The sequence below is a fragment of the Bos javanicus genome, chromosome 6 (assembly GCF_032452875.1).
Source record: "Bos javanicus breed banteng chromosome 6, ARS-OSU_banteng_1.0, whole genome shotgun sequence".
NCBI classification, from domain to species: domain Eukaryota; kingdom Metazoa; phylum Chordata; class Mammalia; order Artiodactyla; family Bovidae; genus Bos; species Bos javanicus.
In genome coordinates, this window is record NC_083873.1 from 117,058,061 (window position 1) to 117,081,935 (window position 23,875).

The 23,875-nt window shown below is 56.9% G+C and overlaps 1 protein-coding gene across 1 annotated transcript in view; it reads left to right on the plus strand.

The window, feature by feature from the left end:
- Positions 1 to 12,191, plus strand: part of SLBP (stem-loop histone mRNA binding protein) — a 96,458-nt gene extending 84,267 nt beyond the window's left edge. The window contains exon 7 of the mRNA XM_061421081.1: positions 11,481 to 12,191. Within this exon, the coding sequence (XP_061277065.1) occupies positions 11,481 to 12,176 (696 nt within the window). The 3' untranslated portion in view covers positions 12,177 to 12,191. The remainder of the gene's footprint in view (positions 1 to 11,480) is intronic.
- The last annotated feature ends 11,684 nt before the right edge of the window (positions 12,192 to 23,875 follow it).

The window sequence follows — 23,875 nt, forward strand, 5'->3', positions numbered from 1 at the left end:
TAGATCTGATAGATACAGTGCCTGATGAACTATGGAATGAGGTTCGTGACATTGTACAGGAGACAGGGATCAAGACCATCCCCATGGAAAAGAAATGCAAAAAAGCAAAATGGCTGTCTGGGGAGGCCTTAAAATAGCTGTGAAAAGAAGAGAAGCGAAAAGCAAAGGAGAAAAGGAAAGATATAAGCATCTGAATGCAGAGTTCCAAAGAATAGCAAGAAGAGAGAAGAAAGCCTTCTTCAGCTATCAATGCAAAGAAATAGAGGAAAACAACAGAATGGGAAAGACTAGGGAGCTCTTCAAGAAAATCAGAGATACCAAAGGAACATTTCATACAAAGATGAGCTCGATAAAGGACAGAAATGGTATGGACCTAACAGAAGCAGAAGATATTAAGAAGAGGTGGCAAGAATACACAGAAGAACTGTACAAAAAAGATCTTCACGAACCAGATAATCACGATGGTGTGATCACTGACCTAGAGCCAGACATCCTGGAATGTGAAGTCAAGTGGGCCTTAGAAAGCATCACTACGAACAAAGCTGAGCTATTCCAAATCCTGAAAGATGATGCTGTGAAAGTGCTGCACTCAATATGCCAGCAAATTTGGAAAACTCAGCAGTGGCCACAGGACTGGAAAAGGTCAGTTTTCATTCCAATCCCAAAGAAAGGCAATGCCAAAGAATGCTCAAACTACCGCACAATTGCACTCATCTCACATGCTAGTCAAGTAATGCTCAAAATTCTCCAAGCCAGGCTTCAGCAGTATGTGAACCGTGAACTTCCTGATGTTCAAGCTGGTTTTCGAAAAGGCAGAGGAACCAGAGATCAAATTGCCAACATCTGCTGGATCATGGAAAAAGCAAGAGAATTCCAGAAAAACATCTATTTCTGCTTTATTGACTATGCCAAAGCCTTTGACTGTGTGGATCACAATAAACTGTGGAAAATTCTGAAAGAGATGGGAATATCAGACCACCTGATCTGCCTCTTGAGAAATTTGTATGCAGGTCAGGAAGCAACAGTTAGAACTGGACATGGAACAACAGACTGGTTCCAAATAGGAAAAGGTGTTCATCAAGGTTGTATATTGTCACCCTGTTTATTTAACTTCTATGCAGAGTACATCATGAGAAACGCTGGACTAGAAGAAACACAAACTGGAATCAAGATTGCCCAGAGAAATATCAATAACCTCAGATATGCAGATGACACCACCCTTATGGCAGAAAGTGAAGAGGAACTAAAGAGCCTGTTGATGAAAGTGAAAGAGGAGAGTGAAAAAGCTGGCTTAAAGCTCAACATTCAGAAAATGAAGATCATGGCATCCGGTCCCACCACTTCATGGGAATAGATGGGGAAATAGTGGAAACAGTGTCAGACTTTATTTTTCTGGGCTCCAAAATCACTGCAGATGGTGACTGCAGCCTTGAAATTAAAAGACGCTTACTCCTTGGAAGGAAAGTTATGACCAACCTAGATAGCATATTCAAAAGCAGAGACATTACTTTGCCAACAAAGGTTCGTCTAGTCAAGGCTATGGTTTTTCCTGTGGTCATGTATGGCTGTGAGAGTTGGACTGTGAAGAAGGCTGAGCGCCAAAGAATTGATGCTTTTGAACTGTGGTGTTGGAGAAGACTCTTGAGAGTCCCTTGGACTGCAAGGAGATCCAACCGGTCCATTCTGAAGGAGATCAGCCCTGGGATTTCTTTGGAAGGAATGATGCTGAAGCTGAAACTCCAGTACTTTGGCCACCTCATGCGAAGAGTTGACTCATTGGAAAAGACTCTGATGCTGGGAGGGATTGGGGGCAGGAGGAGAAGGGGACGACAGAGGATGAGATGGCTGGATGGCATCACTGACTTGATGGACATGAGTCTGAGTGAACTCCGGGAGTTGGTGATGGACAGGGAGGCCTGGCGTGCTGCAATTCATAGGGTCGCAAAGAGTCGGACACGACTGAGCGACTGATCTGATCTGATCTGGTCTGTCTGGTGGGCGGAGTGTGTGTCTGGTGGGTGGGGCCTTTGTTTGGTGGGGGTCGGGTGTCTGCCTGGTGGGGTGGGGTGTCTTCCTGGTGAGGCGGGGCATCTGTCTGGTGGGGCGGGGCTCTGGTGGGGGCAGGGCGTCTGTTTGGTGGGACTGGGACTGTGCAGGTCACCTGTCATGTAGCCACAAGAGGCTGTCTGTGGGCGTGGACACTGTCCCTGTCCCCAGGAGGCAGGACATGTTACTACCCCTGGAAGCAGGTGGATTGACTCAGGGGCCCTCCCAGGTCCTCCAAAGTGAGACCACCCAATCTGGTCCTCCTGGGACACTGTCCCCCAGCACTCGGAGGGGCCATGTTGGGGGTCCTGGCTGGAGGTCCTGGAGGTCTCTGACTCAGCCAGTGTCAAGCTCGGATGTGGGATGACCCAGCGGGGCCGGCCCACCCTGAGTTTCTCCAGCGAGGCTGGTCTCGGTGCTACAGGGGCAGTGACTGCTGGTCTCGTCCAAGATGCCGGCAGGAGCCTCTGCCACAAGTGAGCTGCAGGGGGTGGGAGGTGACCCCACAGTGGACAAGGGACACCACAGATGAGGTGGGGACAAGAGAAGGGGCGGTGGGATCGGGGGGATGTCTGCACCCCAGGAGGGGGGGTGATGAGATGGGGAGGTAGTAGGAACCAGACTCTCCCCAGGAGCCCTAGAGCAGGTTCAGACAGAGGGAGGCAGTCTCACATGGGGCTAGAGGGGGTCAGGGGTCAGGCATGGGTCAGGGCGGTGTTTGGGGTTGGGGTGTGTGGTGGGCTGTGGGGTGTGGAGTGGAGTGTGGTCTGGTTGGGTTCGGGGGGTGGTGGGGTGCAGGATATGATGTGGGGTGTGGAGTGTGGGGTGTGGGGAGCAGTGGGGGCAGTGGGGTGCTGGGTGCTACGTAAGGGGAGCCTGGGTGCAGGGCTCAGTCTTGTGGCTTTAGGTGAATATTCTAGAGCACGCCTTGTGCTTCCTGGGGTCTTCCTGGGGTCTGGCAGGGAGGTGCTTGCCATGGGGGGCTGCTTTCTTGCGGGCGGCCTCACCCTCCTGAGACGAGCCTCCCTGCCGGTTGCTCGGCAGCAGGCCCCACCCCTCCTGCCTGCAGTGACAACCTCGTCCTCGTTCATGTGAATTTGGGGCTGCGGCTCCCCTAACTCCAGAGGCCCTTTCCAGGAGAGACCCTCTGCTGTTGGAGGCCCGGCCCGGCAGCAGGGTGGGGTCTTCCTGGAGGAGGTGGAGGCCAGGATGGTGCTGGACGCTGGGCAGTCCAGGGCGTGTGGCGGGGACACACCTGCTGGGCGTTGCGGCTGTGCCCAGACCCCAGGGAGCTGGGCTCCCTGGTCCCACGGGGACTTCTGGGCCGTGAGAGCCCACCTGGGTGGTGGCGGAGCATTCTGGAGGCTGAGGGCTGGAGCGGTGGGAGGCCTGCCCCGGCCAGTGCTGGCCTGCAGTCGGGTGAGCCTGGGCGCAGTCCCCGGGCACGTGAGTTGGAAGGTGCCCCTCCCCTGGGCCTCCCTGGAGCCCCGGGGAGGGGCAGAGCCGGGGGCTGTGAGCCGCACGGCATCGTTCACTCCCCCACCCCCGCCCCGTGGTGAAGCCAGTCAATTTTTTCAAACCACATTTGCTGTCTTATTGTTTATTTTCGGGCAGCAGCAGCAATTTTCGATACCCACCTCAGATATGGCTCGGGTCACCTGTCATTCCAGAAAGGTCAGCGATTCATTTAAAGTTCCATCACTCTTCACATAAGCAGGCAAACACCATTTCATCTGCCGCAGCCTTTGTGTGGGCTGGGGACCGGTCTGTCAGCTCCTTCCAGGCCCAGGAATGGACACCCCTGCCCCGAGGGGGGTCGCACCCACGCCCCCCCCAAACACATTCACTTAAAGGCAGTTCCGGGCCGGGCCCCAGCCTGGCCCTTGCGCCCCAGCTCTTAAGATGAAATCACCCAGTTGTGAATGGTGGGCCCCCACCCCAAGGCAGGGCCCGCAGGGAGCCGGTCCTAGGAGGACCAGCCCTCCATCCTCAGGCCAGGATGTGACGGGAGGCTGACGCAGGTGGGACTGGGGTCCGGAGCTCTGAGGGGCCGTGGGCACCAGCCCCCTGCTGCCCGAGGTGCCCAGTGGGGGCCGGGCGTCATGGTGGCGTCCGAGGCAGGACTGGCTGACGGCCCACAGCAGGACAAGCACGGGAGGGGTCTCGGGTCCTGGAGGACAGGCAGCCCTGAGCCCCCAGTGCCCTAGTTTGGCTGCTCCCAGGTATGGCACTGGGGGTCTCTGGGGGTCTTTGGGCTCTCCTACTGCTGTGGGCCCCCAAGGGCAGGGTGAGGCCCCGGGGTCCGTGGTGTCCAGGGGTCCACACAGATCTCTGCCCATCTGTCATGTTTCCACCCGCCCGCTCCAGCAGGACAGCGCCAGGCAGGGAGATGCGAGGACAGTGGTGGGTGTGGGCTGGGCGGGGGAGGAGGTGGCTGCAGGGCGGGGACAGCACGGCTGGAAAGCCGGCCCGGGGCCTCCCTGATGCCGGGACAGCCCACCTGGGGCTTCTCGCCGTCCTGGCAGGTGACAGCCTGGTCTCCAGGGCTGCCCGGTCCCGAGGCCCGGAGGCCGGGGTGACCGTGGGCGGGGCCCGCTCCCCACGTCCTTCTCGGAGGTCATCCTGCAGAGAGGGCCAAGGGGTCCTCTCCGGCCCTTCTGTCTGCACAGGTGGTTTTTTTGGGCTCCTTCTGGCTTGGGGGTCTGCCATGCCCACCTGTTCCCACGGGGGTCCACCTCCATGGGCTCCTGGGAGGGCGGGCTGCACACACAGCCCCTGCCTGCCCCCCTGACTCCACCCCTTCTGGGGTGCTGCTCCCACCCCGTCCCTCCTTCGCGTCCCAGCTCTTGGCTCCCTGACACCCCAGCAGGGGGCACAGCACCCCCAGCTGGGAACCGGCCTGTGCCCCTCACCCATGGGGTCATGCTTCACCCCCAGGCGTCCTCAGCTGGGGTCCCCCCAACCCACCCAGCCCTGGCTTCTCACTGCCGCAGGGACTCCATGAAGCTTCTCCTTCTGGGGGAAACAGTGGGAAACCCGGGGTCCCAAATAGCTGAGGGCGGGATGGACATGTGCTGTCTGGAGGTGGGGCACGTGGGTGCGGGGGGAGCCTGGGTTTCCTGAGACAGAGGCCTGGTCCTGTGTGTGTGGGAACGGAGCAGGGCCCTGCACGGGAAGGTGTGTGAGCCCGGCGTGTGCCTGGCGTGTGCATATGCGGAGCTGGCCGGTGTCACGCGAGGTGTCTCCCGTGTTATGCAGACACACACCAAGACCCCAGAGCCGGGCTGCAGGACTTTCCCACATCCCACCAGAGCTGGATCTGTGCTGGCTGAGGCGGTGGGCTCCCTGCTGCCCTCGGGGTGGGGTCCCCGGGGCCTCTTCTCTGCATCCGTGAAACAGGCGTGAGTGCCCGTCAGCACCCCTCTGCAGCCAGGTGACCACTGGGGTAGAGTCCCGGCTGGCCGGCCCATCCCCCGGGGGTGGAGCTTCCAGAAGATTCTAGGTACTGACCTCCGCCCCTCGACTGACCCTGCCCCCACCCTCATCTCTGCCATGTGGCCCCTCCTGGCCCCTCCTGGCCCCTTCCCCACAAAGGCCGACCAGAGCCTCTGGGTGCCCTTGGCGGCCCCAGCGGGTCCCGCCAGGCTCCCTAGTCCTGGAGCTCAAGCGTCTACTTCCTAGGGGCTCCTCAGACCACAGCGGGTGCAGGGCTGCTGTGAGGCAAGGCAACTCCCAGAAGAGGGGCCCAGGTGAGACCCAAGAGGAAGGGGGAACCCTTGGGGGGATGGGCCCGGCCTGGGGAGGGGCCACGCCTGGTCTGAATCAAGACCCCCCCACCACACGGTGGCTCCCACGCCTGCTGCTCCGGGTGACCCTCCATCTTCAGGGGTCCACACGCCCTCCAGCCACCCACCCACCCAGAGGTCAGCCCCCACCCTCCTACTCATCCACCCATCAGTGGGTGCACCGGCATGCACAGGACACACGGGGGCCGCGGGCTGGGCGCTGGGCGCCGAGGACGGTGCAGGCTGCTGGCTGACCTCACCTGCACAGGCGGGCGACAAGGGGGTGGAGGGCAGGCAGGGGCCCCGTCTGAGTGCCTTAGTTCCGCGCAGGGTGCCTCCCCGAGGCCCACGTCCCTGCCTGGGCCGCCCCCAGAGCAGGGCAGGCAAAGCCCACCACCCCCTGGCCTTGTTGGCCAGGCCCGTCACCCGCCTGAAGGACACCCCCTGGGGGTTAGGTGGCCACCTCTGCCCCCAGCCCTCCAGACCCTCTGGTCCTGGGGACGAAGGGCTGCAGAGTGAGGGGGTGGGGAGATGGCAGGGGAGCGGCCCGCGCCCGCACAGAGGAGGAGAAAGATAAGTGATGGGCCGTATTTTAAGGCATATTAACCCAATTACAAGTATATTTTTACAATCGTGGCTCCAACATTTATCACGCGGTGTTATTAGCCCCTGAGCTGGGCTGTGTCAGATGAAGGCTATGAAACAGGAGCGTTTCATTACGTTCTGCCGCGCCGGGCTGCAGCCCGCGACTCTTAAACCGCGTGATTTTATCAAAATCTTCGGAAATTGAAGCAATCACTAAAAGGTGTCGGGGAATTAAAATGTTCTGTCTCGGTGAAAGAGATACACTTCTTGTAACATATATCAGGGGTCTTTTTTTAAAAGACACATTACTATGCAGAGAACAGGCATCTGAGCGGGAGGGGCGTTCCAGAAGCGTCCTGCGACAGCGATTCTTCACGCTTAAAAATGGTCTCTGAGGGACGCGCCGCTGGAGCCTCGCGGGGCCTCTCTCCCTGGGCATTCTCTGCTCTTGTTAGTCACCCTCGTGAGACAGCTGGGGGTCGCACCAAGCCCCGTGGGCCTCAGGGCTGAAGACTGTACCCTCCGGCTGGCGGCACCCGGCGGCGGTCCAGCCCTGTCTGCGCCCTCCGGGCAGGGGAGGCCGGGGTTTGGAATGTGCCCCCGGATTTGTCAGACACACTCGGCTGCCCTTCTGGGCCGAGGTCCGTGGGCAGAGCGGTGACTGGGGTGCACAGCCGGGCTGCCCCCCTGCCCACGTTCCTGAGCTTAAGGGGGGCACGGCAGGGACCACCCCAGGGCCTGGAGGGCCCCAGAGCCGAGGAGCAGCCTTGCTGGGCGCCACTCTGGACCCAGAGGGTGTGCAGGGTGTGGGGGCCCCCTGCAGAAGCCAGACCCACGGGGGAGGGACAGCCGCTTGCTCCACACCACCCCCCAAGGTTCTGGGCTGAGGGACTACGGGCAGATGTCTGCACGGGGCCTGGTGGCCGGTCTCCGAGGAGGAGCCCAGTGCTGGGGTGGCTGGAGGGGCCCCCTGACTTCACGGACATCAGGGGGTGGTGGTCTGTGGCAGAGGTTGACCTGGGCAGTGCGGGGAGAGGCCTGTGGCTGGGCTGGGTGGGGGACAGGGACAGGAGGCGCCTGGGGGGCCCTGGCTGCAGCCCCTCGGGGGCCTTCGGCGCATGCGCCTCTCCAGGCCTCACGGTTGACCGGGGGCTGCTGGACCTCACGGCCCCAGGGGGTGGCCGGGACGCACACCCAGCACCGGGCGCGTGGGCGCCCACAAGGAGCCCCTCTGAGCCTTGTGATGGCAGTGGACACGGGCCTGAGACCCCAGGGCTCCTGGACCAGCCTTCCCAGCTCACTGACCAGGCTTCTCTGTCTGTCTCTCCTTTTAAAAGCAGGGCTGTTGGAGAAGCAGCGCAGTTGAAAAGCTGGGCGTGGCTGACGTCCTCCAGGGGCTAAAGGGCCCCACATGGTGGGGAGGGGTTATGCTGGGAGCCCCCAAGAGCGGGCAGAGCCGCTGGTCCACCTTCTCCGGCACTGGGGGGCAGGGTGACCGGGGGGGCGGGTGACGGGGAGGGGGGGGCGCGGCCAGGTGGGCGTGCTGAGCCGAGGGGGAGTCCTGGCTGGGATCCGCTGCTTTGGGGCGGAGGGAATGTGGGGTCTCTGAACAGCTTCTGGCCTATGTGACTCTGTAACTTTCTCAAAATAAAAGTTTGAGTAAAAACAAGTAGTTTCACAACAGTTCTGAGAAGAAATTCCAGCATGGGAGGGCGCAGAGGGAGCACCAGCCCCTCCTCCACCCCGGGGGCCCTCCCCCAACCCCGGGGGGAGACCTCCTCCCACCCCTGGGCTCTCCCCTACTACCCACACCCAGCTCGGGCCAGGCCTGACCTGCCTGTGCTGCCCGGAGCCTGGCGTCGGACTGCTGGGGACCCTCTACCAGGCAGTCCTCTGCTGCGGGCGCTCTGCCGGGGGGCGCTCTGTTGGGGGTGCTCTGCGGGTGGCCGAGCCCTCTGGGTCTGACGGGGACTCTGGGCTCCTCCCACCCCTCCCCCGCTCCTGTGCTGGGCGCCTGGACCTGTTTCCTGGAGGCCCTGCGGGAAGCCCAGAGGGGCGGTGGTCAAAGTCAGCACGACCCCGGCTGGGGGAGCGGCGGGCCTGTGGGCACGTGCGGTGGGAAGGGCCCAGCGCGGAGCCCTCCCGTGAGGGGCGGACTCTCCGCCTCATGCCTGGGTTGCCCCGGGGGGCCCGCCGATGGACAGGATAGACAAGCCCTCGGGGGCGGGACAGGTCAGCTGGAGGAGCGGGTGGGGCGGGGCGCGGCTGCCCGGTGGGCGGGGCCTGGCTGCCCGGTGGGCGGGGCCTCGGCCCCAACCAGCGCCCAAGTGTGTCACTCCCAGGACGCTTCTGCAGGCTGGCCTGGGGGTGGCCCTGAGCCGCCGGGTGTCCTGCCTCCTCTCGCCCCTCTGTCCCCAAGTGCCCCTGGAGCCTGGCTCAGGAGCAGGGCCCCAGGCCACAGGGACAGTGCAGGCAGGCGAGGACAGCCGCCCTCTCCTGTCCCTGGTTGAGCTTGGCCTGGCCTATCTGGCAGTGACCCGGAGGCACAACCCGTCCTGGGTGGGTCCCCTGGGGCGACTGGGTGGCCCTGGGGTGGGGCTCTCCTTTGCAGGTCAAGGGAGAGGAGGAGACAAAGGGCCTGAATGGACCACGCAGGGGCCCAGCCGTGGCCTCTCAGCTCCTTCCTGGTCTGGCTGGGCTGGGTGGGGTCCGAGCTGGCTCCTGAGGGCTGCGCACCACCCACCGAGGCGCAAGCTGAACTGCAGGGGTGCTGGGCAGGCCAGGAGGGTCGGGCCGGCCCGGGTCTGCTCCGGTGCCGTGAGCTTATACCAGGGACCGTTTCCCGGGGCCCCACCCGCCCATCCTGGCCCACCAGCCTCTTGGAACACCTACTAGTTTGGTGGTACGGCAGTGACTCTGGACGCCTGGTGGGGGCGGCTGTGGGGGGCAGCCTGTGGACAGAGCTCTGGGGCAGCTGACCACCCGCAGCCCTGTCCTCGGCCTCCAGCACCACCATCCTCGTCTCTGCCACCTGAGGTCCCCCACGTGCCTGCCCTGCCCTCTGACCCCACGTGTGCGGGGTTGTGTGCCCTCACCCCCCACCACCACGCAGAAAGGAGGGGCGTTGCCTGGCCAGTGAGGCCATGGCCCCTGCGTGGACACTAGGGGAGGAGGCGAGAACCTTCCGGACTTCACACCACCCACAGTGTGGAGTCGTGCCCGCGGTCCGGGGAGTGTGGGGAGGGGAAGAGGGACCCTCGTGATAACGGTCACAGTCACAGCCCTGCAGCCCCTGGGGCCCTGGGATCCTGGGGCCTGGCTGCAGTCCGCCTTTTGCTCACAACCAAAACGAGCTGAGTCGTTGGCTCCGAGACCAGAGCCCCCAGGGACCCCAGGTCCCTTCCCTTCCTTTCCTCACCCCTCCCCTACCCCATCCGTCTGTGCCTCCAGGCTGGCACCTCCGCCTCCAGGAAGGCTTCCAGACTGTGCCGTGAGTTGTAACTTCCTGCGTTTGTCTGCCTACCCTGCCTGCGGAGTCTTGTATAGAGAGCCCCTGGAGGCAGGGCCACCCATGGCAGGCCCCTTAACCAGGACCTGCGGGAATGAGGGACACGCCCTGGAGGGCAGCCTGGAGGTGGTGTTCACCAAGCTGCAGTCCTGGCTCTGCTGGGCTGCGGGGGCCTGGAGGCTCCGAGGAGCCCCTGCCTCTCAGGCCCCAAGGGGCGGCAGTGACGGGCTGCCGCCAGCTGGGCTCTCTCCGGCCTGTAAATTTCCAGCGGACGGCAGTCCTCCGGAGACTGTATCTCCTGCTTGTTGGTGTCAGAGACTTTGCCACACTGGGGTCAAGAGTTATCCTGCCCGTCTTTTGTGTTCTAAATTTAATTGTTGCAGTCCTTTTCTCCCTTAAAAAGATCAGTAAAAACTGTTAATTTGATCAATACTTAATTTTTTCACCCGAAGCGCGTTTCTTCTGCTGGCCCGTGATAAGCAGGCGGCGGGGCAGAGGGACAAGTAAATTGTCAGGAATTTCTCCACTCTCCCGCGGCCGCTCCACCACTTAGAGCCGTGTAATTTATACCCCGGCAGTCGCTCTGCAATTACCCTGTCTATTGCTGTCGACAGTATCGCACTATCTTTTAAATAGATCCGGCTTGGCTGGTCCGGACGAGCCAACAGGACAAATGACGCCATCCCTCATCCCGCGAGCCCTAAAGAGATAAGTCCCTTAAAGAGGGGCCCATTTATCAGCTGATACAAGCTGGGTACTTACAAGCCCACTCCTTTGTTTGGGCTCTTTTCAGATTTCCAAAGCTATTGATCTACCGAGGGGCCAGGCTGGGGCGTGAGGCGGGGTGCCGCAGGGCAGCCCCGGGCCCAGCTGACCCACAACTCTGAGAACCCCGGGAGGGGCAGGGTGTCTCCCCGGCTGCCTCGTGGGCCGCCTCCCCGCCCCCCCCAACCCCGCCCCGGCCAGGCCCACTGTGGGTGCCTCCCTCGGCCAGGAGGACGAGCTTCCTCTCTTGGGCAGGCGAGCGGGCATATGGGCACCCTCTGACCCTCAGGCTTGTAGGCCAAGCCAGCCCCCAGGCACTCCCTGGCCCCTACAAGGCCTGTGCTGGGGGCTGGGAGGGGCTGGCCCCGGCGGGAGCCCCCAACCCAGGCCTGCTCCCACCTGGAAGGACACCTCCATCTGCTCAGCATCCAGGGTGCGCCTTCTCGGGGCTCGGACATGGGCACACAGCTCCCATGGGGTCTGCATCCCGCGACCGTCGGGATTTGGCATGAGGAAGTGGGGTGACAGGCCAGTGCTGGGGGCTGCATCAAAGGGCGGGTGGTGAATGGCTCTGATTCTCGGGAGGGGCTCCTAGGCCCATCGGCCACCTGGGGCCCAGGTCCAGGCGGGCCCCCAGCTGGTGGGGCTGGTCCTGTGAGGCCCAGCTAACTGCCCCCAGCGTCATGACCGCGGCCCATGTGCGGGGCCGGGACGGGATGGGGTGTCTGTGCTCTCTGCGTCGGGCGGGCCCGGGCCTCCATTGGGCCCCTGTGCTCACCTGGCTCTGCCAGGACCTCGGGGAGGGGGCAGCAGGTGGACTGTCCTGGGCCCCCTGGAACCAACCCAAGAGCGGCGGCAGCTGTGGGGTGATGAACGGCCCTGGCAGAGCCTGTCCACTCACTCCCGGCCGGACTGGAAGGAAGAAGGGACTCCTAAAGGCTCCCCGACAGCTGTTTCCACGAGACCTGGGGGTGGTGAGGGCCCGAGGGGCCCAAGAGGCAGGGCCTGACCCTTGGAGCAGGGTAGCGGGGCAGCCTCCCCCAGCCCTGGTCATCCTCTCTGCCTGCCCCCTGCTCCCTCCCCTGGTGTGTATCCATCATGTGCCCCAGAGGGGCACAGGGGGACGCTGCTGGTGGGGACGGGGAGGTGACCTCTCCTGGAGGCCAGGGCCTGGGTGCCGCCCCACGACGACACCGGTCCTGGGTTCCAGCCAGAATCGGGGGGTGGCTCCTACCTGTAGAGCTAGCCCTGCTCAGCAGAGTGAGGAACGGTGTCCAACAGCAGGCCCAGGCGCCTCGAGGAGGAAGGCAATGGCCCCGGGGCTCGCGTGGCCCCTGGGAGCAGAGACCAAGCCAAGGGCCGGCCTCACACAGGGTCACCGACCTGCCTACATCCTGTCTGACCCCTCAGGGTACCCCTGGGCATGCGGGCCCTCCCTAAGCCCTGCCCCCACAGGCTGTGGGCTGACCACTCGGGGGCAGCCCTGACCTCAGACCCGGACTTGGGCTGTCCCTGGGCCCCCAGCCTCAGGCATCCCTCCAAAGCCAGATCTCTCTTCCCTCTGGGCCCCCCGACCCCCTGGCCTCCAGTCTGAGGGTCCTAGGGCCAGGCCTGGTCTGGTGAGAGGGAGCTGGGACGGGCTGACAGGATGGGCGGCGGGAGGGGCAAGGCTGTGCAGGGCAGGGGGCGGGATGTCGGGTGTGGGGGGCACGCTGCAGCTTGCTTCTAAGTGACCTCCACGACCTCCAAGCACCCCCCTTCCAATCAAGTGAGGGTCCTGGGGGAACCAAGGTCCTGGGAAGGGGTAAACTGTGGCTGGTCGGGACCCTGTAGGCCCCTCCCTCTGGTAGGCTTGGCGGTGATCTGTGCATCACCTCTGCCTGGACGCGCCCCGGCCATGTGGGTGACAGGGCGCCGGGCTGCAAGGTTGCGCCATAGAGCCATCACTGTCCGTGGAGACGGATGGGAGCGCCGTGTCGGACGTGGCTGATGGGGGCGATACACCGGGGGTCATCTGTTTGGTCTTAATTTAGAAAAGCTTCACGAGATTATTACGTGGCGTTTTTTCCCCTGCGGTGCTCGATGCTATCGGGTGGGTTCAGGGCTCAGCTTTCCCGTTTATCTTCCTCAGAGAGCGGCCCAGACGAAACCCCCAGAAACAAATAGAAATGAGCTCTGCCGCGTCTCTCTTTAAAAATAGCACCCATTTATCAAGCAGCTGCGGGTGCCGGGCTCACACCCGTGGCTGGGACGACTGACGGCCCTGGGCTTCAGTATCTGCTCTCCCACTTAGCTCTCCTTCTAGCCAGGCTTCCTGTCCTGCCACGAGCTGCAGAAGGAGGCTCTGGACATTGGCACTGGCTGCCAGGCAGGATGGTCCTGGGACCAGGGGCTGCCGGCCAAGCACCCCCACATGTGAGCAAGGGGAGCCCCAGAGCAGCGCCAGGGTGCCCCCCCCGCTGAGGCTCTCATCTGGGGATTCTGGTTCCTCTCTCTGCTGAGACCCCTCTGGAGGGGCTCACATCCTCCCCTCCAGGGATTCCCAGACCCCTGCATGGCCCCTGAACCCACACCTGGAAGGAGCCACGGGCAGGTGGACAGAGCTGGTCACGAGGACTTTCTGGTGTGTTCACTCAAGTAATACACGCCTTCGGTGGGCAGGCAGGCGCGGCGCTGTGGGTGCTGTGGGAAGCGAGGCTGACCGCCGCTCTGTCCTCACTAGGTCACCATGTGCTGGCTCGCACCTGTTCAGGAAGGCCGTCCTGGGGCCTGTTTTCCCTCTCAGCTCCACTCCTGGCAAATGCAAGGGTAGCTGGCTTTTCAAGGTGGATCAAAGATCCTGGAGGGCAGAGGCTACCGTGTGTTCAGAGAGGGACCTGCCTCCATGGAGGTTGGGGAGAGGCAGGGCCTTCGCAAGCCTGGAAAAGGAGAAAAGAAAAAACTAAAACAAGCACAGAAATTGGAAAGCACACAAGACGGCATTAGGCGACTCGTGTAAAATCAGGGCTTCCCGGTGGCTCAGTAGTAAAGAATCCACCTGCCAAGGCAGGAGATGCAAGAGACGTGGGTTCAGTCCCCGGGTTGGAAGATCCCCTGGAGAAGGAAATGGCAACCCGCTCCAGGATTCTTGCCTGGAAAATCCTATGGACAGGGGAACCTGGCGGGCTGCAGTCTGTGGGGCTCACCAAGGACTTGGGCACAACTTAGTGACTAAAACAACAATAAATATAAACGAGTTAGACTCAGTGATCTGAAAGCAGAGACTCACAGGTTGGATGAGAAACACACGCTGCAGTGGGTTGCTAGAGAAGGAATGTTTTAAAGGAGGAGGCACAGAAAAGTTGAAAATCAAAGGAAGGAGCAAGCACAAAAATAGCAATAGCACTCCCTGAGTGACGAGAGCCTGGGCCAGGCCTGCCGGTATGTGTCTGAGGGTCTCCTGCAGAGGCGTGGGTCTGCAAGGGCCCGCCGTGGGGACGGGGACACTGGCAGCAGCAGTTCTGGGAGGCAGCGGTTGGCCTGTCCTCTTGGAGTTTGACTTTAGACCTCCCGTAGACTCCAGGGATGAGCTGCCTCAGGCAAATAACTGACAGGAAGGGAGCACAGCCCCAGCCCTCAGGAGAAAATCGGATTAAAGCTTCACAAGCACATCCCCGTCCACCAGAGCAAGACCCGGTTTCCCCCACAGCCAATCCCTCCCATCAGGAAGCATGACATGCCCCTTATCCTCATCCATTAGAGGGCAGACAGAAGAAGCAAGAACTACAATCCCACAGCCTCCAGAATGAAAACCACAGTCACAGAAAGCTCACCAAAATGATCCCATGGACCACAGCCTCGTGTAACTCAGTGAAGCTATGAGCCACGCTGGTTAGGGCCACCCAAGACGAACGGGCCATGGTGGAGAGTTCTGACAAATGTGGTCCACTGCAGAAGGGATTGGCAAACCACTTCAGTATTCCTGCCTTGAGAACGCCATAGACAGCAAGCATGAAACACCGAAAGATGATCCACCCAGGTCAGGAGGTGTCCAATATACTACTAGAGAAGAGCAGAGAGAGAGCTCCGGTAAGAAGGGAAGGCTCTTGGCCAAAGCAGATACGATGCTCAGCTCTGGATATGTATGGTGGTGAATGTTAAGTCCGACGCTGTAAAGAATAATATTGCGTCGGGACCTGGAATGTTAGGTCCATGAAGTGAAGTGAAGTGAGGTGAAGTCACTCACTCGTGCCCACTCTTTGCGACCCCATGGACTGTAGCCTACCAGGCTCCTCCGTCCATGGGGTTTTCCAGGCAAGAGTGTGAGTCAACGTAAATTGGAAGTGATCAAACAGGAGATGGCAGGAGTGAACCAGCATCAAATGATACAATCTTAAGATAAATGTGAAACTCCACGTGAGAATGTTACCAGGAGGAATATATGATAAGCTATGGGAGTAGGAACTTTGAACAAACTCATAAAATGATAGATTAAATACATTAAAAAACTCAGTACAGATTGTAAAGTCTGAATGGTAAATTGCCGTGTTACATCTATTATTTCCCTATCAATTTACATGTCCCATGGAGAATATGGGTTCTTTTGTGCATAATTTATTATTCACAGAAATAGGCTACGTGCTAGGCCACGGTGATGGTTACCTTCAGAGGCCGTCAGACCTCACTGCAAATTTGGTTCAAATAACTGAGACAGAAGAAGAGACACACACCGCCCCCGCCAGAGGGGTGTGAAAAAGTCTGGATTACCCGCATAATCGACGCTTCTGAGAGCAGTGCAGCCTCCTGAGTGTGCTTGTGCTAAGTCTCTTCAGTCGTGTCGACCTCTCTGCGACCCATGGACTGTAGCCTGCCAGGCTCCTCTGCCCGTGGGATTCTCCAGACAAGAAACTGGAGTGGGTTGCTGCGCCCTCCTCCACGGGATCTTCCCGGCCCAGGGACTGAACCCGTCTGTCCGTCTCCTGTTCTGGCAGGCGGGTTCTGTGCCACTAGGGCCACCTGGGAAGACCAGGCCTCTTGAGCAAGTCAGGAATGACTGGGGAGCTTTTTTACTGTGGTTCGGGGCGGGGGCGGGGGGGGAACGCTCCCGTGTGTGGGCCTGGGTCGCCTACATCTCGACCAGCGTGGGGGGGGGGGCACACACCAGGCCCTCCCGTCATTCTGTGCAGCTCTGAGACCCAACGGGAGGAGCGAGGAGCAAGGCTTAGACACCGCCAGCAGCCAGACACCAAACACTGGGGGCGGACGCCCACAGAGCCATAGGAGGAAACGTGACAAATGCCAAAGAACCGACACAGCGCCGACTGCATTCTCTGAGAGTGATGCAAAGAAAGAGACAGGCAAAGAACAGTGAGGGCCTCCCTGGTGGTCCGCGGGCTGAGACTCCTTGCTCCCTTCACAACGGGCCGGGGTTTGACCCCTGGTCAGGGAACCAGACCCCCATGCTGCAATCAAAGACCCCGCATGCCTTGGGTTAAGACAAAAGCACACGATAACTTGAAAAATTTTAAAGCACTGCAAGTTAGGAGTTGTGGTACATTCCTGAAGCAACAACAAAATTAAAAGATTATGGTTTTAAATACATTTATCAGAAAAGAAAGAATGAAAATAAGTGAGGTAAGTATCCAGTTGGCTATAAAAACTAAAGATAAGATCTAAAAAGAAGATGGAAATAAAGATAAGAGGAGAAATCAATGAAGTAGAGAACATTTTTAACATTAAAAGGCTAAAAAAGATTTACAAAGCTAAAAATGGTTCAGTCCTTATCCACATAACAAATAGACTTCGGGCCAGATTGAGAAGCAGTGCAAAGAAGCAGATAAACACAGGATGAAAAATGGAAATAACTGAAAAAATAATACAGGCAAATTATGAGTGACTAGAGTTCCAGAAAAGCATCTATTTCTGCTTTAGTGACGATGCCAAAGCCTTTGTGTGGATCCCAATAAACTGTGGGAAATTCTGAAAGACATGGGCACACTAGACCACCTGACCTGCCTCTTGAGAAACCTGTATGCGGGTCAGGAAGCAACAGGTAGAACTGGACATGGAACAACAGACTGGTTCCAAATAGGAAAAGGAGTACGTCAAGGCTGTATATGGTCACCCTGCTTATTTAACTTCTATGCAGAGTACATCATGAGAAACGCTGGGCTGGAAGAAGCACAAGCTGGAATCAAGATTGCCGGGAGAAATATCAATAACCTCAGATATGCAGATGACACCACCCTTATGGCAGAAAGTGAAGAAGAACTAAAGAGCCTGTTGATGAAAGTGAAAGAGGAGAGTGAAAAAGTTGGCTTAAAGGCCAACATTCAGAAAACTAAAATCATGGCATCTGGTCCCATCACTTCATGGGAAATAGATAGGGAAACAGTGGAAACAGTGTCAGACTTTATTTTTTGGGGCTCCAAAATCACTGCAGATGGTGACTGCAGCCATGAAATTAAAAGACACTTACTCCTTGGAAGAAAAGTTATGACCAACCTAGATAGCATATTCAAAAGCAGAGACATTACTTTGCCAACAAAGGTCCGTCTAATTAAGGCTATGGTTTTTCCTGTGGTCATGTATGGATGTGAGAATTGGACTGTGAAGAAGGCTGAGCGCCGAAGAATTGATGCTTTTGAACTGTGGTGTTAGAGAAGACTCTTGAGAGTCCCTTGGACTGCAAGGAGATCCAACCAGTCCATTCTGAAGGAGATCAGCCCTGGGATTTCTTTGGAAGGCATGATGCTAAAGCTGAAACTCCAGTACTTTGGCCACCTCATGCGAAGAGTTGACTCATTGGAAAAGACTGATGCTGGGAGGGATTGGGGGCAGGAGGAGAAGGTGACGACAGAGGATGCGATGGCTGGATGGCATCACTGACTTGATGGACGTGAGTCTGAGTGAACTCCGGGAGTTGGTGATGGACAGGGAGGCCTGGCGTGCTGTGATTCATGGGGTTGCAAGGAGTCGGACATGACTGAGTGACTGCACTGAACTGAACACATACATACTCATGCAGATAAAACAGATAAAATTCTAAAAATATCTAAAATGCCAAAATTGATGACCAAACAGAAAACTTATATAGACCAAAATCCATTAATTGAGAAACAAATAATTCCTCATTAAAAACTTTCAAGAAAGATAAATTATTTCTTATGAAGACTCTTCTAGAGAACAGAAAATAAGAAAAAGCCTCTCACCTCATTTTATGAGTTAGTAATACAGTTATTCCAGAATCAGAACAGAAAAGAGAATATAAGCTTTTCTTTTTTGGCCACTCCAGGCTGCAGGTGGGATCTGAGTTCCCTACTCAGGGGTTGAACTCATGCCCTCTGCAGGAGAAGCACGAGGTCTTAACCACTTGACTACCAGGGAATTCCAAAGCATTTTCAACAAAAAATCATAAATAAAATATAATCAACTCTAAGTGTACACTAAATTTTTTTTATTTAAAAAACTATCAAATGGGTTTATTCCAGGAATGCAAAGACAGTTCAACATCAGAAAATCTTTCAATGTGACTGACTTCATGAATAGACTAAAGAAGAAGAATCATGTTATAATCTGAATAGATGCCCACGCCTACCCGCTACCCAAAAGAGGATTTAACCATTGTTGTCGTTCAGTCGCTAAGTCGTATCCGACTCTTCACAACCCCACGGACTGCAGCCTGCCAGGCTCCCCGTCCTTCACCAACTCCCAGAGCTCGCTCAGACTCATGTCCATTGTATCCATCATGCCATCCAGCCATTTCACCCTGTATCACTCCCTTCTCCTCCTGCCCTCAATCTTTCCCAGGGTCAGAGTCCTTTCCAATGAGTCAGTCTTTGCATACGGTGGCCAAAGTGTTGGAGCTTCTGCTTCAGCTTCGGCATCAGTCCTTCCAATGAGTATTCAGGGTTGATTTCCTTTAGGATGGACTGGTTGGATCTCTGTGCTGTCCAAGGAACTCTCAGGAGTCTTCTACAGCACCACAGTTTGAAAGTATTGATTCTTTGGCCCTCAGCCTTCTTTATGGTCCAGCTCTCACACCTGCACACGACTACTGGAAAACCCATAGATTTGACTATATGGACCTTTGTCAGCAAAGCGATGTCTCTGCTTTTTAGTACACCATCTAGGTTTGCCTTAGCTTTTCTTCCAAGGAGCAAGAATCTTTTAATTTCATCGCTGCAGTCACCATCTGCAGTGATTTTGGAGCCCAAGGGAATGTGACCATTATGATGGTTAATTTTACGACAACTTGACTAGGCCATGGGGTGCACAGACACTCGGTCAAACGTGATCCTGGGATGTGTGTGAGGGTGTTTCTAGATGAGATTAGAAGCTGGACTGGTGGACTGAGTGAAGCAATGTGGGTGGGGCTCACCCAGTCAACCCAAGGCCTGAACAGAACAGAAACAGTGAGTAACTGGGAATGCGTCCTGCCTGGTGGTTTAAGCTGGGATGTCAGTCTTTCCTGCTTTCAGACTTGAACGGAAAAATTGGCTGATCTTGGTTCTTGAGGCAGCTCTTGGATGGGAGGTTTCACCACTGGCCCTCCTGGTTCTCAGGCCTTCAGACTTGAGCTGGATGACACGTCGTCTCTCCTGAGTCTCCAGCTTGCTGACGGCAGATCTTGGGACTTGTCAGCCCCCATAATTGCATGACTCAATTCCCTACAATAAATCACTTATTACACATGTACACATGATAAGGACACGCCATTTCTTTTTGACTTTATTTTTTAGAATTTGTTTATTTTTTGCTGTGCTGGGTCCTCACTGCGCTTGGACTTGCTCTGGCTGTGGGGAGCGGGGACGACTTCTGAGCTGCGGTGCCCCGTCCTCTTGCGGTGGCTTCTCTGGTGGCAGGGCTCAGGCTCCAGGGCCGTGGCTCAGTAGTCACGTGGCTCGCGGGCTCTAGATCTCTGGCTCAATAGTTGCGGCACATGGGCTCAGCTGCTCCTTGGCACGTAGGATCCTCCTGGACCAGTGATGGAACCCGCGTCCCCTGCACTGGCAGGTAGACCTTTTACCACTGAACCACCAGGGAAGCCCAGGGTATATTATTTCTATTGCTCAGACCAAGAAGAATGGAATAAGATAATAAAAAGTAAATAAGAGGTTATTGGATTGGAAAGAGAGACAAATTCATTTTATAAAGTTGATGTGATTACCTACATAGAAAACCCAACAAAGCCAAAGGGTAGATCATTAGAATTGATAAGAGAATTTAGCAAAACTGACAGATACAAGATCATTGTGTAAGTTGTCAATTGCTGTGAAACAAATTACCACAAAAGTCAGCAGCTTAAAGCAACAGACCCTGATTATCTCCTAGCTTTTGTGGGTCAGGAGTCCGGGAGCTGTGTAGCTGGGTGCTTTGGGCTCCATCTCTCATGAAGTAGAGACTAGACGCTGGCTGGGGCTGCATCATCAGAAGGCTTGACTGGGGCTGGAGCATCCGCCTCCAAGACGCTGGGCCCCCGGCTGTCGGAGGAGGACCTCAGCTTCCTGCTGGCACTGGTGGGAGGCTTGATTTCCTGACCTTGTGGACTTTCCACGTGGCTACTTCAATGTCTAATCGCCAAGGCAGCCGGCCCCCCACCCCCAGGGGAGTGACCAGAGAGGGAGAGCGGTGGAGGGGGGATGCCCTCCACAGTCCACTCTCAGAGGTCACACGGCCACTGCCTCCACATGCTGGTCATAAGGGCTCGCTCAGCACCGCCTGCCCTGGAAGGAAGGGCAGTTAAGCTCCTCCTCCTTAAGGGAAGGGTGTCAAAGTGTCTGTGGACAGATGTGTAAAATATCACAGTTATCTTCCAAAAACCATTTGGGTTCCCCCAAACCGGTAATGATCTGCCTCTTGAGAAATTTGTATGCAGGTCAGGAAGCAACAGTTAGAACTGGACATGGAACAACAGACTGGTTCCAAATAGGAAAAGGTGTTCGTCAAGGTTGTATATTGTCACCCTGTTTATTTAACTTCTATGCAGAGTACATCATGAGAAACGCTGGACTGGAAGAAACACAAACTGGAATCAAGATTGCCCAGAGAAATATCAATAACCTCAGATATGCAGATGACACCACCCTTATGGCAGAAAGTGAAGAACTAAAGAGCCTGTTGAAGAAAGAGAAAGAGGAGAGTGAAAAAGTTGGCTTAAAGCTCAACATTCAGAAAACGAAGATCATGGCATCCGGTCCCACCACTTCATGGGAAATAGATGGGGAAACAGTGTCAGACTTTATTTTTTTGGGCTCCAAAATCACTGCAGATGGTGACTGCAGCCATGAAATTAAAAGACGCTTACTCCTTGGAAGGAAAGTTATGACCAACCTAGACAGCATATTCAAAAGTAGAGACATTACTTTGCCAACAAAGGTCCGTCTAGTCAAGGCTATGGTTTTTCCTGTGGTCATGTATGGATGTGAGAGTTGGACTGTGAAGAAGGCTGAGCGCCGAAGAATTGATGCTTTTGAACTGTGGTGTTGGAGAAGACTCTTGAGAGTCCCTTGGACTGCAAGGAGATCCAACCAGTCCATTCTGAAGGAGATCAGCCCTGGGATTTCTTTGGAAGGCATGATGCTGAAGCTGAAACTCCAGTACTTTGGCCACCTCATGCTAAGGGTTGACTCATTGGAAAAGACTCTGATGCTGGGAGGGATTGGGGGCAGGAGGAGAAGGGGACAACAGAGGATGAGATGGCTGGATGGCATCACCGACTCAATGGATGTGAGTTTGAGTGAACTCCAGGAGATGGTGATGGACAGGGAGGCCTGGCATGCTGCAATTCATGGGGTCGAAAAGAGTCGGACACGACTGAGCGACTGAACTGAACTGAACTGAGCGACTAAACAACAGCAAAGACAGGAAGAAAACAGCATGGCAGAGTCACTGGACCAGACAAATGAACCCTTCAAGCCCCAAATACCGACTCCCCCAAACAAATCCATGCATTTGTGGCAACTTGATCTATGACAGAGGTGATACCTGACATCTCAGGAAATGGGAGATTTTTTTTTTTTTAAGAATATGTTTAAAAAAAAAAAACGGTTCTGCAAATCCCTTGACACTCTCCCACTGAGAGGTAGGAGGGTCTCTGTCTCCTGCCTTGAACCTGGACTGGTCTCGGTGACCTGCTTGTGACCAACAGAATGCAGACAGATAAGACCATAGGGCGTTTACCGCTGGATCGGAGGCGGTCATGCCTCTGCCTGTTCTCTTGGGATGCTGGTTCTGGGTGTGGCCAGGCACAAGGTGCAGAGTCTTCTCCCCAGAGACCACCGCGCTGGACAGGCCTCGGGTAGAAGCCCCGGAGATCCCAGGAGACGGGCAGCAGCAACACCCAACCACACGGGGACTGACTCAGCCGTGCACCCCAGCCAGCCTCTGACTGCAGCTCACCACGAGTCACTTCCAGGTTCCAGGAGCTCAGACATGATCAAAACAAGACGTGTGCCTTATGCCCCGAAGTGTTGGGATAATTTTTTACACAGCAACAGAAATTGGAACAAACAATATTGAGAAAACTGGGTCACTTTACTGAAAATGGAGTGTAGGGTCCCTACCTCATGCCAAATACAGCGGGGATCCCCACCTCCCGCCACACACAGAGGGGAACCTTCTGTAAGAAGCTAGAGACCGAACCGTGAATTATAAAACTGCAGGGGCCAACGCTGGAGAGTGTCTTCGTGACCTTGAACAGGGAAGGCTTTCTTCATTTCTCCAGAAGAACAAAGCATACGGCGAAAAAATGGATGGATCTGGTTGTATCAGAAGGAAGGATTCCGCAGACCACGTTGACAAGTGGGCACCAGGCCAACGGTAGAGAGAACATACAGGAGACCACCCTGCGTCCCCTTGAGAAAGATGAAGCCTCAGGAACGAGGCCGGGCCGAGGACAAGAGCCCAGAAGGGACCCGAGTGAGTGAGGCCTGCCCCGGGCTCCTGCCTTTCTGAACAGACGGCGCTCGATGGCTCTCGAGGGCGCTGGCTGGCGCGGCAGCAGCTCCAGGCTCTGGCAGAAGGCGTTCCGGCTTTCCCGCACAGAGCAGGGGAGTGGAGGTGCCCTCTGCGTGGGGAGGTCAGTCTGGTCGGTTCAAAGCCAGCTGTGTGGGAAGCGCTCAGGATCTCGTGGGGCCTCCTGTACTCCCCACGGCTGTCCCAGTGCTCCCCAGGGTGCTTGGTAATTACCCCTGGCCGAAAACTCATTGCAGGGTCTGCTGAGGCCCAGAAGTTTGTGTCCCCCCATTCAAATGTGGCAGCCCTGGCCCCCCAAGGTGACGGTGTGGGGAGGTGGGGTCTTTGGGAGGTAATCAGGGTAAGATGAGGCCAGGAGGGTGGGGCCGTGATGGGGTTAGCACGCTGAGAGGAAGGGGTGAGCCTGCCACCCCCTGCCAGGACTCAGGGAGAAAGAAGCTGCATCTGCGGGCCGGACGCGGCCCTCACAGGGGACCACCCTGCTCCGGGGCTTCCGGCCTCCAGGACTGCGAGAGACAAAGTCCTGTCTCACAAGGCCCCCAGTGGTGTCTGGCGGGGGCACAAGCAGACCAAGACTGGGTCGGTGACGGTCACGCTCACCCGTCCACTTGCCTAGGCTGAGGCCCTAGTTGTTTGGTCAAACTCCAGCCACGACGTCGCTCCAAGGGCTTTTAAAAAGTATTTATTGACTTTTGGCTGCTGGGTCTTCGTTGTTGCCAAGGGCTTTCTCTAGTTGCGGAGTGCAGGGCCTCCTCTCTGCTGTGGTGCACGGGCTTCTCGTGGCTTCTCTCGTCGTGGGCCACGGGCTCCGGGGTGCAGGCTCAGGGCGGGGCACACGGGAGTGGTTGCTCTGCGGTGTGTGGGACCTTCCCAGACCAGGCGGAGAGCCTGTGCCACAGGACCGCCAGGGAAGTCCCTGTGAGTGCGCTTTTTAGGTGAGTTTTTGTTCAGTCACTCGGTCGTGTCCGACTCTTGTGACCCCATGGGCTGACCCCATGGACGGTAGCCCGCCAGGCTCCTCTGTCCATGGGATTCTCCAGGCAAGAATACTGGAGTGGGTTGTCATTTCCTTGTCCAGGGGATCTTCCTGATGCAGGGATTGAACCCAGGTCTCCTGCATGGCGGGCAGATGATTCACCAACTGAACTACGAGGGAAGTTCAATAATTACCTATAATAAGATGTATAGGTACAGACATACACAGGTAAATACCAGGCAAGTATTACATGTA